The sequence below is a fragment of the Quercus suber genome, unplaced genomic scaffold (assembly GCF_002906115.3).
Source record: "Quercus suber isolate HL8 unplaced genomic scaffold, Cork oak 2.0 scaffold_84, whole genome shotgun sequence".
In the NCBI taxonomy this organism is placed as follows: domain Eukaryota; kingdom Viridiplantae; phylum Streptophyta; class Magnoliopsida; order Fagales; family Fagaceae; genus Quercus; species Quercus suber.
The window spans coordinates 1596352-1608581 of NW_027069549.1; the positions used below are offsets into that span (position 1 = coordinate 1596352).

The window sequence follows — 12230 nt, forward strand, 5'->3', positions numbered from 1 at the left end:
TGAGATGAAATTTGATTTTTAAAATTCTCATTCAAATTATTGGCTTCATCCAATTTTGCAATCAAATCATCTTTTTCAAGCTTGACCTTTTTAAATTTAGCTTTTAATTTTGTAGAATATTCAAGAGATTTCATACAAAAATTATAAAGCTTGCAATAGGCATCTTGAATATCATCATCATCATTCAACATAAGATCATGCAAATCAAAAGAATCAAGAGTTTCTATGACAACAGGGGTCAATGGATCAACATAGCAAAGATTAAACCTAATCAGAGTGTGTCTGCTCTGATACCACTTAATAGGCCACAAACTGAATAACCCCTTGTGATTAAACCAATTAATTAATTAGCCAAGTTATTAATTAATCAATTTAACATGCAAATACGTGGAAGCACAAACAAATCACCAAATAACTGAATATGCAGTGGAAATTAAATGACACGGTGATTTGTTTACGAATGGGGAAAACCCTTACGGCAAAAATCCCACTGGGTGATTTTCAGGTCACCACTCCTGAAACTCCACTATTATCAAATCAAGCAGTTACAAGTAAAGGAATCCCAAGTTCCTTACCAACTTACAGTTGAACCCTTACCCCAATACCCAATTGGACTTGATCTGTAATGACATTTCCCCCTTTTGATGCATGGCTCCCAAGTACATGACTAACCAATTTGATGCGCGGATCCCAGTACGCGGCTTACTCATTTGTACGAATCCCAGTATGTGACTAACTCCATAACAACCCTTTGATTGTTGTAGTTGATTTGCAACAGCTTCACATAGAAACACCAATAAGATCTTCAATGTTGGTGCAAGAGACTTTGCTTGGTCACAAAACCCAAAGACGTATAAGAAATGCAGCAATAACTCTTTCTTCTGTAGGAGGAGGCTAGGGTTTCAAAAAGAAAACCTTATGAAAATCTCTAGGGTTAAGTTTTTCTTTTCCCACCTCCTTTAAGTAGGAGCTTAATGGGCTCTCCTATTCCAAATAGGTTTACATAAACCTTGGACTTTCCTAGTCCAATAAAGATTATACAAACCTATAAACAAATTATGTTAGTCTTCAAATAAGGCCCAAGGCCCAATACATTAGGCTGGGCTTTCACCCCCACAATAGGTATTACTTATCAAAAGCCACCTGTTATTATTATAACTTGGTAGGTCATACTTCGTGCCCCATTACATATTCTCCATGGTTATCCACCTAGTAATCATTTATCAAAAATTTCTACCAGCAACAAAAACCCCTTTATCCCAAATTTTCAAAAGTAGAGGAAGACATAAAAATAACAATAATAAAAGTTGTACAAATCAAGAAACTCATAGAATAACTTTAAAAAATATATGTCAACAGTCTTCATTAGATCGTCATGGATTCATAACCGGCCTCAAAGCTATTAAATTAAAGTTTGGTTGTTGTGAGAAAGCCTCTTTATCCCAATACGTCAGCCAATAGTGAATGCATGTGCAGTGTTGGTAGCAAGTAAGTATTTTTCTAAAGCAGTTGTAATTTTCTTTTCTTTTTGATAGTTTCTCTTTTTAGTCAAGGAAATTAAATTACTATGGGGTTGTCTGTTTCCCTTGTGGTGCCTATCCCTATTGCTTAGAAGGTTCATTTAGTAAAATTCCACAAGCCCTAGCATCATATTCACTTTATAATACAGGCATAATAAACTTGGTGAGAAAAAGGTTCCATAAAATATGTAATTCCATTTACTTGTACGTACGATTAAATGCAATAATTCAGCTTCCATACTTACATATGCCTTCTTGCATTGGAAAGTTAAACATATTTACACCAGCCTTTTTGTGTGTATTATATATATATATATATATATGTATGGATGTATGGATGTATGTATGATTAAGAGCTAAACCAAAGATGAGTATGGGAAAGTAGCCTAGCTTGCAAAATAAAGATACAATTGTTAAAATATATATTACCACTGTATTCATGTCTTGATTCAGTATTCTAATACGACTGTATTAGCATGCAGACTACACCTTGCATTACACTGAAAAAAATTATATAATTTTTTTCAGTGTAATGCATGGTGTATTCATTAAGAACATTTAATGACATTCGTTCATGGCAACATTTAGTCTATTAACATCTTTCCAATGCACTGACAAAAAATAAAAAAGATTGAGACTTCTGAAATTCTAAGCTTAAATTTCGAAATCGCACTTAATAAGCTATAGAGTTTGAAATGTAATATGAAGCACAGGCAGAGATCCACAACCTTGCTTCTGAATCTGAATGTGAACATAAAGCAATCCAAGATTATACACTAAAATTTATGTAATACGCACATAGCCACTTGTGGAGATATAGTGAAGAAAGATACAGCCACAAACATTCATTGCTCCTTATCACATCATATAAAATCAAGAGATGTTACCTTGGATCATCCCTTTTAAATATCAATATGTGATAGCAATTTTCTACAAAAAAAAAAAAAAAAAAAAAAGGGTTGATAATATTGTGAACTTCTAGGAAAAATCATTGAAAATGAGAGCTAGGAGAAAAGAACATTCATAAAAAGTGTTAGCGTGCATAGTGTTGTAGGCTTTAGGCCCAACTAGATTAGATTATTTGTATAGCACACATTCTTGTACTACACTCTTACTTGTACTGTACTCATATGCCTCTTATATAAAGACACTCATGTATATTCTTTCACTGAGAAATACAATACACTTATTCAGTATTTCTAACATGGTATCAGAGCCACTACTCTGACCTTTTCTTAGTAGTCTTGTTTTTATTGGTGTGACTCCATTCTCAACATTGCTTCCACCATCACAGCAGCCGCCACAGCCTTTCGCCGTTGAACCTCCGACGTCTTCCAGCCATCGTCTTTGGGTTCTAGACCTGCAGCCACTACCCGTTGCATCACCGCCGCAAATATTGCTCCGATTACGTTTGTGAAGGTACCACAGAGATTGTCTTGCATTGATCTACATACTCGTGGAAGCCTCGAAGCCATCAAAGACTGCACGCGCCCCCACGCGCCACTCAAAGTTTCTATTTTGCAGTGCACGCACTCCACGCGCCTCCCACGTGCCACTACACATCTGGGTTGTTCCTCACGTGCTCCCACGCGCCGCATCTACAGTGCCACACGCCTTCATGCGCTTTCACACGCCGTCTCACGCGAGCCATGCGCCACACGCGTGAAATATCTCTACCACGTCAGCCCTAGCTGACGTCAGCGCCTTGTCATTTGCTGACGTCATCTCCTAGTACTAACGTCATCCGTTGACTTGACAATCCAGAGTTGACTTTGACTAGGATTGACCATTGACTTTTGCAGTTCAGGTGCTTCTTGCCCAGTTTTTTGCGTAGATTTCATTTTTGTAGTCCGTTTTTGCATATTTTGCTTCTAAATGAAGAATAAGGACAGGTCTTCTTCTTAATGCAACAATTGTCGCCGCCAATCCTTCAAACATTTTTTGCAAATTTTACAAACGTTTTGGCCACAATATTGAGACTTGCTATCATCGCAACAAATCATCTGTTTCAATTTCTACTGCTACTGTTGCTAACACTGAGAGTGTCCAACCAATGGCTCTTGTCTCTGCATAGTCTAAGTCTTCAAGACGCACTTTCACCATGTCCACAGATGACCTTAAAAACATCATCACCAATGTCATTCGTATGGTTGGTAATGCACTTATTCCTCTTCTCTCTCAGCTTTATCTGGTATGTCTCCTTCCTCTTGGCTTATGGATTCCGCTTGTTGCAATCACATGACACCTCACTCATCCTTATTTTTTGAGCTTAAACCTGCACCACACCCTCTTAATATTCGCATAGCAAATGGTTCCACAATATCTGGTCCTAATATCGGTTCTGTTTCAACTTCCAACCTCTCGGTTCCTGGGGTCTTTAATGTTCCTGACCTTTCTTACAATTTATTTTTCTGTGGGACAATTAGCTGAGTTGGGTTATCACATTATATTTGATTATTTTTGGTGTATTGTGCAGGATCCGAGGACGGGACAGGAGCTTGGGACCGGTCCCAGAGTTGGGCATATGTTTCCCGTGGACAACCTTCGTCTTCCACTTGTTGCTTCTGTTTTTGTTGCTGCAGCTACTACAGTTTCTTCAATTCCTTCCCTTGCACTTTGGCATGCTCGACTTGGTCACGCATCTTCCTCTCGGGTACAACAATTGGCTTCTAGAGGTTTGTTAGGTTCAGTGTCTACAGAAAATTTTGATTGTATTTCATGTCAGTTAGGAAAACAACTAGCTTTGCCTTTCAATACTAGTGAATCAATATCCATTGATATCTTTAACCTTATTCATTCTGATGTTTGGGGGCCTTCCTCTATCTCTAGTATTGGTGGGTCTCGATATTTTGTTGTCTTTGTTGATGATTACTCTCGATATAGCTAGATTTTTAATATGAAACATCGTTCTGAATTATTGCAAGTATATTCTAATTTTGCAAAAATGGTTGAAACTCAATTTTTCAAACGCATCAAAATTTTTCGATTTGATAATACTCTTGAATACACTCAATATGTTTTTCAAGCTGTTTTGCATTCCTATGACACTGTTCATCAACTAACTTGTCCAAGTACCTCTCAACAAAATGCTAAAGCCAAACGAAAACTTCGTAATATTCTTGACACTGCTCGTGCTCTCCTTCTCTCTGCCAAAGTTTCTGCTCCTTTTTAGGGCGAAGCTGCTCTTCATGTTGTTCATACTATTAATCGCATTCCAAGTCCTGTTATCCAAAATCAAACTCCATATGAGCGCCTTTTTGGGTCACCTCTAGACTATCACCACCTTCGCTCATTTGGTTCTGCTTGTTTCGTTCTTCTTCAGCCACATAAGCATAACAAACTTAAGCCTCGATCAAGGCTTTGTTGTTTTCTTGGCTATGGCGAAACTCAAAAGGGGTATCGATGTTATGATCCTGTCTCTCATCATCTTCGTATCTCCTGCAATGTTGTCTTTTGGGAACATCACCTCTTTGTTAAGCTTTCTCCCTTCCATGGCTCCCTATCTTCCTCCTCTATCTTAGATCTTTTTCCAAATGAGGCACATATTCCTTCTGTAGCTGCTCCTGATCCTCCTGTAGGCTCCTGATTCTCCTGTAGGCTTCTCTGTCTAACTACCAGATATCATTGATCTCTTTCCTAGTTCACCATTTAATGAACAGGTGGAAGATGAACAAGTTGAAAATGAGCTACCTAACCCTAACCTTGAGCTTGGGTCCCTTGCTCCTGCTTCGCCTGAAGATTTTGCATAAGACATTCCTCTTCATCACTCAACTCAGGTAAGATTCATTCCTGCACATTTACTTGACTATCATTGTTACACTGCCCTTGCTACACTACACGAGCCTCACACCTATCGTGAGGCTTCCACTAACCCTTTATGACAGATTGCAATGAAAGAGGAACTTGATGCATTATCTGAAAACCATAATTGGGATTTGGTGACACTCCCCCCGGGAAATCTGTGGTTAGTTGTAAGTGGATCTACAAGATTAAGACTCGCTTTGATGGGTCCATTGAGCACTACAAAGTTCGTCTTGTTATAAAAGGTTTTACACAGGAGTATGTGATTGATTATGAAAAGACCTTTACTCCAGTTGCTGGTATCTCATCTGTTCGTGCCCTCTTAGCAGTTGCTACTGCCAATAAATGGGACTTTTTCAGATGGATGTCAAAAATGTATTTCTTAATGGGGATTTAACTGAAGAAGTTTATATGCAACCTCCTCCTGGTCTCTCTGTTGACTCAAACAAGGTTTGTCACCTTCGACGTGCACTTTATGGACTTAAACAAGCTCCACGAGCTTGGTTTGCCAAATTCAGCTCTACCATCTTTTGCTTAGGTTACATGGCCAGTCATTATGATTCTACTTATTTCTTCGTCGCATTGACAAAGGCACTATTTTACTTCTCTTGTATGTGGATGATATGATCATAACTGGTGATGACCTCAGTGGCATTCAAGAACTTAAGAATTTTCTTAGTCAGCAGTTTGAGATGAAAGATCTTGAACATCTCAACTACTTCTTGGGTCTTGAAATCACTCATTCTACAGATGGATTTTATATTACTCAAGTCAAATATGTCTCTGAACTCTTGTCTCGAGCTAGACTCACTGATAGCAAGACTGTTGATACTTCAGTTGAGCTTAATGCGCATTTGACTCCTTCAAGGGTGAAACCATTGCCTAATCCCTTTCTTTACAGACGCTTGGTTAACATTCTAGTTTATCTCACTGTCACTCGTCCAGACATTTCTTATGTTGTTCACCAGGTGAGCTAGTATTTGTCTGCTCCACGATCAACTCACTATGCTGCTGTTATGCGCATTCTTCGATACCTAAAAGGTACTCTCTTCCATGGTCTTTTCTACTCTGCTCAGTCTCCTCTTATTTTCAGTGCATTTTCTGATTCTGATTGGGCAAGAGATCCCATTGATCGCAAGTCCACCACTGGTTATTGTTTTCTTCTTGGTTTTTCTTTGATTTCTTGCCGAAGTAAGAAATAAACACATGTGGCCCGCTCCAGTACTGAAGCAGAATATCGTGCCCTTACTAATATCACATCTGAGCTCCTTTGGCTACGATGACTTCTCAAAGACTTAGGTGTGTCTACATCCTCTACTACTCCTCTTTATTGTGACAATCAGAGTGTCATTCATATTGCTCATAATGATGTCTTCCATGAACGGAATAACACATCAAGATCGATTGTCATTTTATCCATTATCATCTTGTCCATGGTGCTCTCAAGCTGATCTCAGTCTCCTCTAAAGATCAACTTGCAGATATCTTTACCAAGTCACATCCTAAGGGACGCCTTCGTACTTTGGTTGACAACGTCAAGTTAGTCTCACATTCACCTTGAGCTTGAGGGGAGCTGTTAACGTATATAGTGTTGTGGGCTTTAAGCCCAACTAGATTAGATTACTTGTATAGCACATATTCTTTTACTACACTCTTACTTGTACTGTACTCATATGCCTCATTTGTAAAGGCACTCATGTATATTCTTTCACTGAGAAATACAATACACTTATTCTGTATTTCTAATAGAAAGCCTCTTTTTGACATCAATTATATATATGTCAAGCATAAAAAAACAAAAAAAGTTAAAATAAAAGAACAAGTGACACGTTAGATGTATTATAAATTTTAGTACCATCTTACAAACTAATGTATCAAACTTTTAATTAATTAATTGTCCTGAGTCTCATGCTTTTTGAGATTGTACGTAGTTTTGTGGGATCACAATTCACAAGGAGTGTACCTGCCTGCCTCAGTTGAAATTGTGTGGCACAGATCTTCCATGCCATAATTGCTCTCAACTGCTTTAGTTGAGAAGAGGCCAAAAAGTGAGAGTCTAGGCAAAAGAGAGAGTCCATGCCTCAGTAAGAGTGTGAATTTGAACCGTGGAGCTTGTAATGAACTAACCAATTGGATAATGTCATTATTTGGATAGACTCATCTTTTGTGGGTGCTCTATGCACAAAAATCCTTATGAATTTGATGTTTTTCCTAATGATTGTAGACTTCCTCTAAAAAAGTAAAGCCACATTAATAATATTTTCGCAATAAATTTTAAGTAACAAATTGCTATTGGTAGGTAAAAAGTGATGTCAACGGTGAGCCCAGATTAGAATCAATCACAATCAATAACTTAGGACTTGTGAAATATTGTGAACATAAAATTACTCTTAAAAATTAACCTTAATTCAAGTTCAGATGAGAGATCTCTATCACATAAATAAAGAGTGGGGCAATTATTAAATAAAAAAAGAAAAGAAGAAGAAAGTAGCTATGTTTCATTGATTTGAAATATTCGTTACATAAAAAATGACTCTTGACAAGAGGAAAGAAAAAAAAAATTATATTAGTTACAGCTTTTGATAGCAGAAATCTTAAATATAAAAAGTAAACAATATATCAATTTCTATACTACAAATTTTGGGAATGTAATTCCTAGTTAGAGTTAATTATTTATATATTTTTCGTAGCTCTCGATCATCTGTTCAAGATTTTCTCTAGTTCCATTGAGTCCATCTGTACCTTTTCACTAGTTCTAAAGTGCCAATAGTAATATGGTTGGGTCATTTGCATTCATATCATTGAGTTCCATATATACCAAATAGTTCCAAAAATTTTTATAATCTGCTATAGCTGAGCTATCTTGAAAAACTTAAAAGGTAAAGTGGGAGGAAAATCTCAGATATGTTGGGTTATTGATGAGTAAGGCAACAACAATTATTTTTTAATTAGCTATTTATTTTTAAGACTGAAGAAAGCCGCTTGACAACGTGGCCTTCCTCCTAGGAGATTATTCTTAACTGTAAGTAATCATAATTTTCCACTAAGAAGATAATTTAGTATTTCTATTACACTCTTCCAGGAATCGTCCTAGCAAAACATTGACTTGATTATATGCAGAGGATAGATCCTTCCCAAGTAATTGGTTGTTTGACTGCTATGAGTCAAGCCAATAAATCATTTTTTTTTTCACTCAAAAGTTAGACTAGAAGTAATCAAATTTATTTATTTAAAAAAAAAAAATGGAAGAAGAAGAAGAAGAAGGAAAGAACAAAGAACCAAGAAAATTTTAATTCTTTAACAAATATGGCATGCAAGTGGCCATCACGCTTTTTCTGTCATCTTCTAATTAAGAAAAATTACTAAAAATGAGAGCCGGGAGAAATAAACATTTATTAAAAAAAAAAAATTTAAATCTGTGAATTATTCCAGAAAGGTCCCTAAAAAAAATAGTCCAAATAGAAAATTACATGTAAAGTATAATATACTAATCCATGCAAATGTTGAAAGTAACAAACTATCTACTACATCTTTATGCATCTATTTAAAAAGTAAATAAATAAATAAAGGCCTAATCAAAATATGAATGTGGAATCTTGAATGATCACGTCAATGTAGAAATCTAAGGCATTGAGTGAATGACCCATATTATTATTAATTATTTAGTACGCATTTTGTAAGTTGAAGGAAATTAATAAAATGGATGTAGGCCCACTCTGTCTTTTTAATTCCAAAAATTAGAGTCCCTAATTTAATAGTATATTTCGCTACGTTTCAATTTTCAAACAAGATCACTTTCACGTGTTATCTATTAAAGAATATATATATGATCCTCTTGTTTTTTCCTTCACAAGTTTATTCACCTCTCTCTATATTGTGAGGAAATAAAATATGAACTAAACAATAAGCACAACAATAGTAAATGACTTGACAATAAACGACAAGGGTATCATGACTTATCCCACCCAGTGACTTCACAGATTTATTGTCCATAATTTCAGGCACGTTGAGCTTTTTCCTTTATTTATTTATATATACCTCCAATCACAGTTATTATAACTGTCTTCCTGTTCCTCTTTTTCTGATAGAACCTGCCTCTTCCTCATTGATTCACCTTATGGATTCTCAATCCTTACAGTTTCCTCCCTTCCTTTGTTTCTTCTTTTGGTGCTTCCCTTACACCACCTCCATGATAAGCTTTTCCTTCCCGAACTTCTTACCCAGTGACAACAACATCACAGTTTCTGGTACAGCCACGAAAGCCCAAGTTGATGAGCACCCATCAATACGACTCACCGATAACGTGGATAACTTTGGTGACAATAAATATCTTGCCACAGGCCGAGCATACTATTACAAACCCATCCCACTGTGGGATCCCGTTGCAAATGTCACAATAAATTTCACAACTATTTTTGAGTTCGTAATCAGAACTCGTAATAATGAGTCATCATGGAGTCACTCTGGTGGTGGAATTGCATTCTTTATCGCTTCAGAAGATTCCGTTGATGTTCCTACGGGTTCCGATGGAAGTTACATGGGTCTCTGGCACAACTGCGGGCAAATCATCAAGCAAGATGGTAGCGGTGGAGTTTGATACCTGGCAAGATGCAGCGTGGGGGGATGCTCCTAGTGACAACCATGTTGGTATTGATGTGAACTCCCTTGTATCCATCGCTAACAGTACTTGGAATCTAACCTCCGGGGACATTTTGGTAGCAACAGTCTCCTATGATGGAACCTCCGAGATTCTCAGTGTATTTTTGAAATACTTGAATCTTCCAAACCTACCCTTGAATCTTACTCATAATGTAAAGCTGAGAGATGTTCTCCCAGAAAAAGTGATGATGGGCTTCTCTGCAGCAACTGGAGGAGGAGTTCCAGTCCAAGCGATCAGAAGTTGGAATTTCAGTTCAACTTTGGATTTGGGTTCGACCCAAAATGGAGGGAAAGGGAGCTTTAAGATGTGGTTGATAGGATTAATAATAGGACTGGTGCTTTTGGTTGTTGGGTTAAGTTTTGGCTCTTACATTTTGGGGAGAAATTCCAAAAGAAAAGTAGTAGAAGAAGATGAAGATCTAATAGAAGGAGCTGGACCAAAAATGTTTGCCTATGAGGACTTAGCTGTGGCAACTAATAACTTTTCAGAGGAAGGGAAGCTAGGGCAAGGAGGTTTTGGAAGCGTCTACAAAGGTTTCTTGGCAAAAATGAACATGGATATTGCAGTGAAGAAGATATTAAGCAACTCTAACCAACGGGTTAGCATCTGGATTACTCTATCTCCATGAGGAATGGGAGCAATGTGTAGTGCATAGAGATATCAAATCAAGCAATGTGATGTTAGATTCAAAATTCAATGCAAAACTTGGTGACTTCGGTCTAGCGAGGTTTGTGGACCACGGACTTAGCGCACAAACAACGATTGTGGCCGGAACCAGGGGCTACGTTGCTCCAGAGTGTTATTTTACAAGCAAGTTTAGTAAGAAATCAGATGTTTTTAGTTTTGGGATGGTGGCATTAGAGATTGCATGTGGGAGGAAAGCAGTGGAGCGAGAGGTAGAAGAATCAAAGATTAGTTTACTCAGTTGGGTGTGGGAGCTATATGGAGAGGGAAGGCTTTTAGAGGCAGTAGATGAGACGCTAAATGGGGATTATGACATGGACGAGATGAAATGTTTGATGACTATTGGGCTATGGTGTGCTCATCCAGATCACACCTTAAGACCTTCTTTAAGGCAGGCAATTAAGGTTCTTAATTATGAAGCACCATTGCCTTCCCTTCTGTCCATAATGCCTATGCCATTGTATAATTATTATGCCCCTGGAGCGATGACTGCCGACCAAATCCAGTACACTTCTACAAGCAAAGAAAGCAGCACATCTGCTACCAAGGACGACTCAAGGGTGTGACACTGAGGGATTATTGCAAAGTTGAATGGCAATTGGAGCACAGGATTGATTGTCTTAGTAATATGCATATGTTATGGCTTACCACTCTCAAAAATTAGTATACCTTAGGAAGTATCATTACAATACACCCGTCATCTTGCTTCCTTTTTACTCTTCTTAGTCCTCTCACATTATGTTAATACTGGCAATCTTAAAATGCTTGTAATATCTCATATTCCAATGAAAATGCTACTATTTCTTTGGTGGTAATAAATCAATGCACAAATATTGAGCGATACAACTATAACAAGTTTCAGAATAGTTGAAGTTCGCTTGTGCTTTCATTTTGGGGGCTGCTTGTGGCCTTGTGTCCCAATTATCATATTCTTGATTAGAAACTCAAATAGATCCCTCCATTTCCCAAGATTCCATTTTTTAATTGAAAAAAATGGAGTATTACACATCATGATCGATCTCAAAATTCCTGTCATCAAGATTTAATCTCAGTTTAATCAAGTTTTTCTAGACCTGATTAACTGATTTCATTCAGTTCAGTATCTTTAAAAAAAAAAAAAAAAAAATGGTTGCTGTAGTTTACACTAATTCTTGAGCTATAATTACCAACAGAGTTGTTGCATTATTTAACCATCTCTAGACTTATATATGGCCAGCCTTTTATTACCAAATGACTCATTAGAAAAATGTGTGCTACTTTTCAACGATCTATCAAAATAAGCATAATGTATATGGATTTTGTTTTTGTTTTTGTTTTTTTTTTTTTTTTTGGGAGAAAGTTATGTATATGGTAATTGATAATCCGAACCAATTACCAGATCTATCAAAATCTGTGGTTTGCATTTTTATGTTGCAAACCACACCTCTATGTTCTTGTTCATGATGGTGCTTGTGAAAGTTCAAAATGTGTATAAAACACCCTTGAACGTTTAGACCCCAAATTATAAAAATACAAATTCAAGCTTTACATCATACAATTAATGTGCAGAACAAGATAACAAACTT

The 12230-nt window shown here is 37.0% G+C and overlaps 1 protein-coding gene across 1 annotated transcript; it reads left to right on the top strand.

The window, feature by feature from the left end:
• The first annotated feature begins 5410 nt into the window (after positions 1-5410).
• LOC112028663 (L-type lectin-domain containing receptor kinase IX.1-like) lies at positions 5411-11287 on the top strand. The gene is given in 7 exon segments (XM_065774009.1): positions 5411-5491; positions 5578-5696; positions 5971-6289; positions 6398-6470; positions 9410-9869; positions 9871-10575; positions 10577-11287. Coding segments are annotated over 7 exon segments (2412 nt in total). The 3' UTR covers positions 11232-11287.
• The last annotated feature ends 943 nt before the right edge of the window (positions 11288-12230 follow it).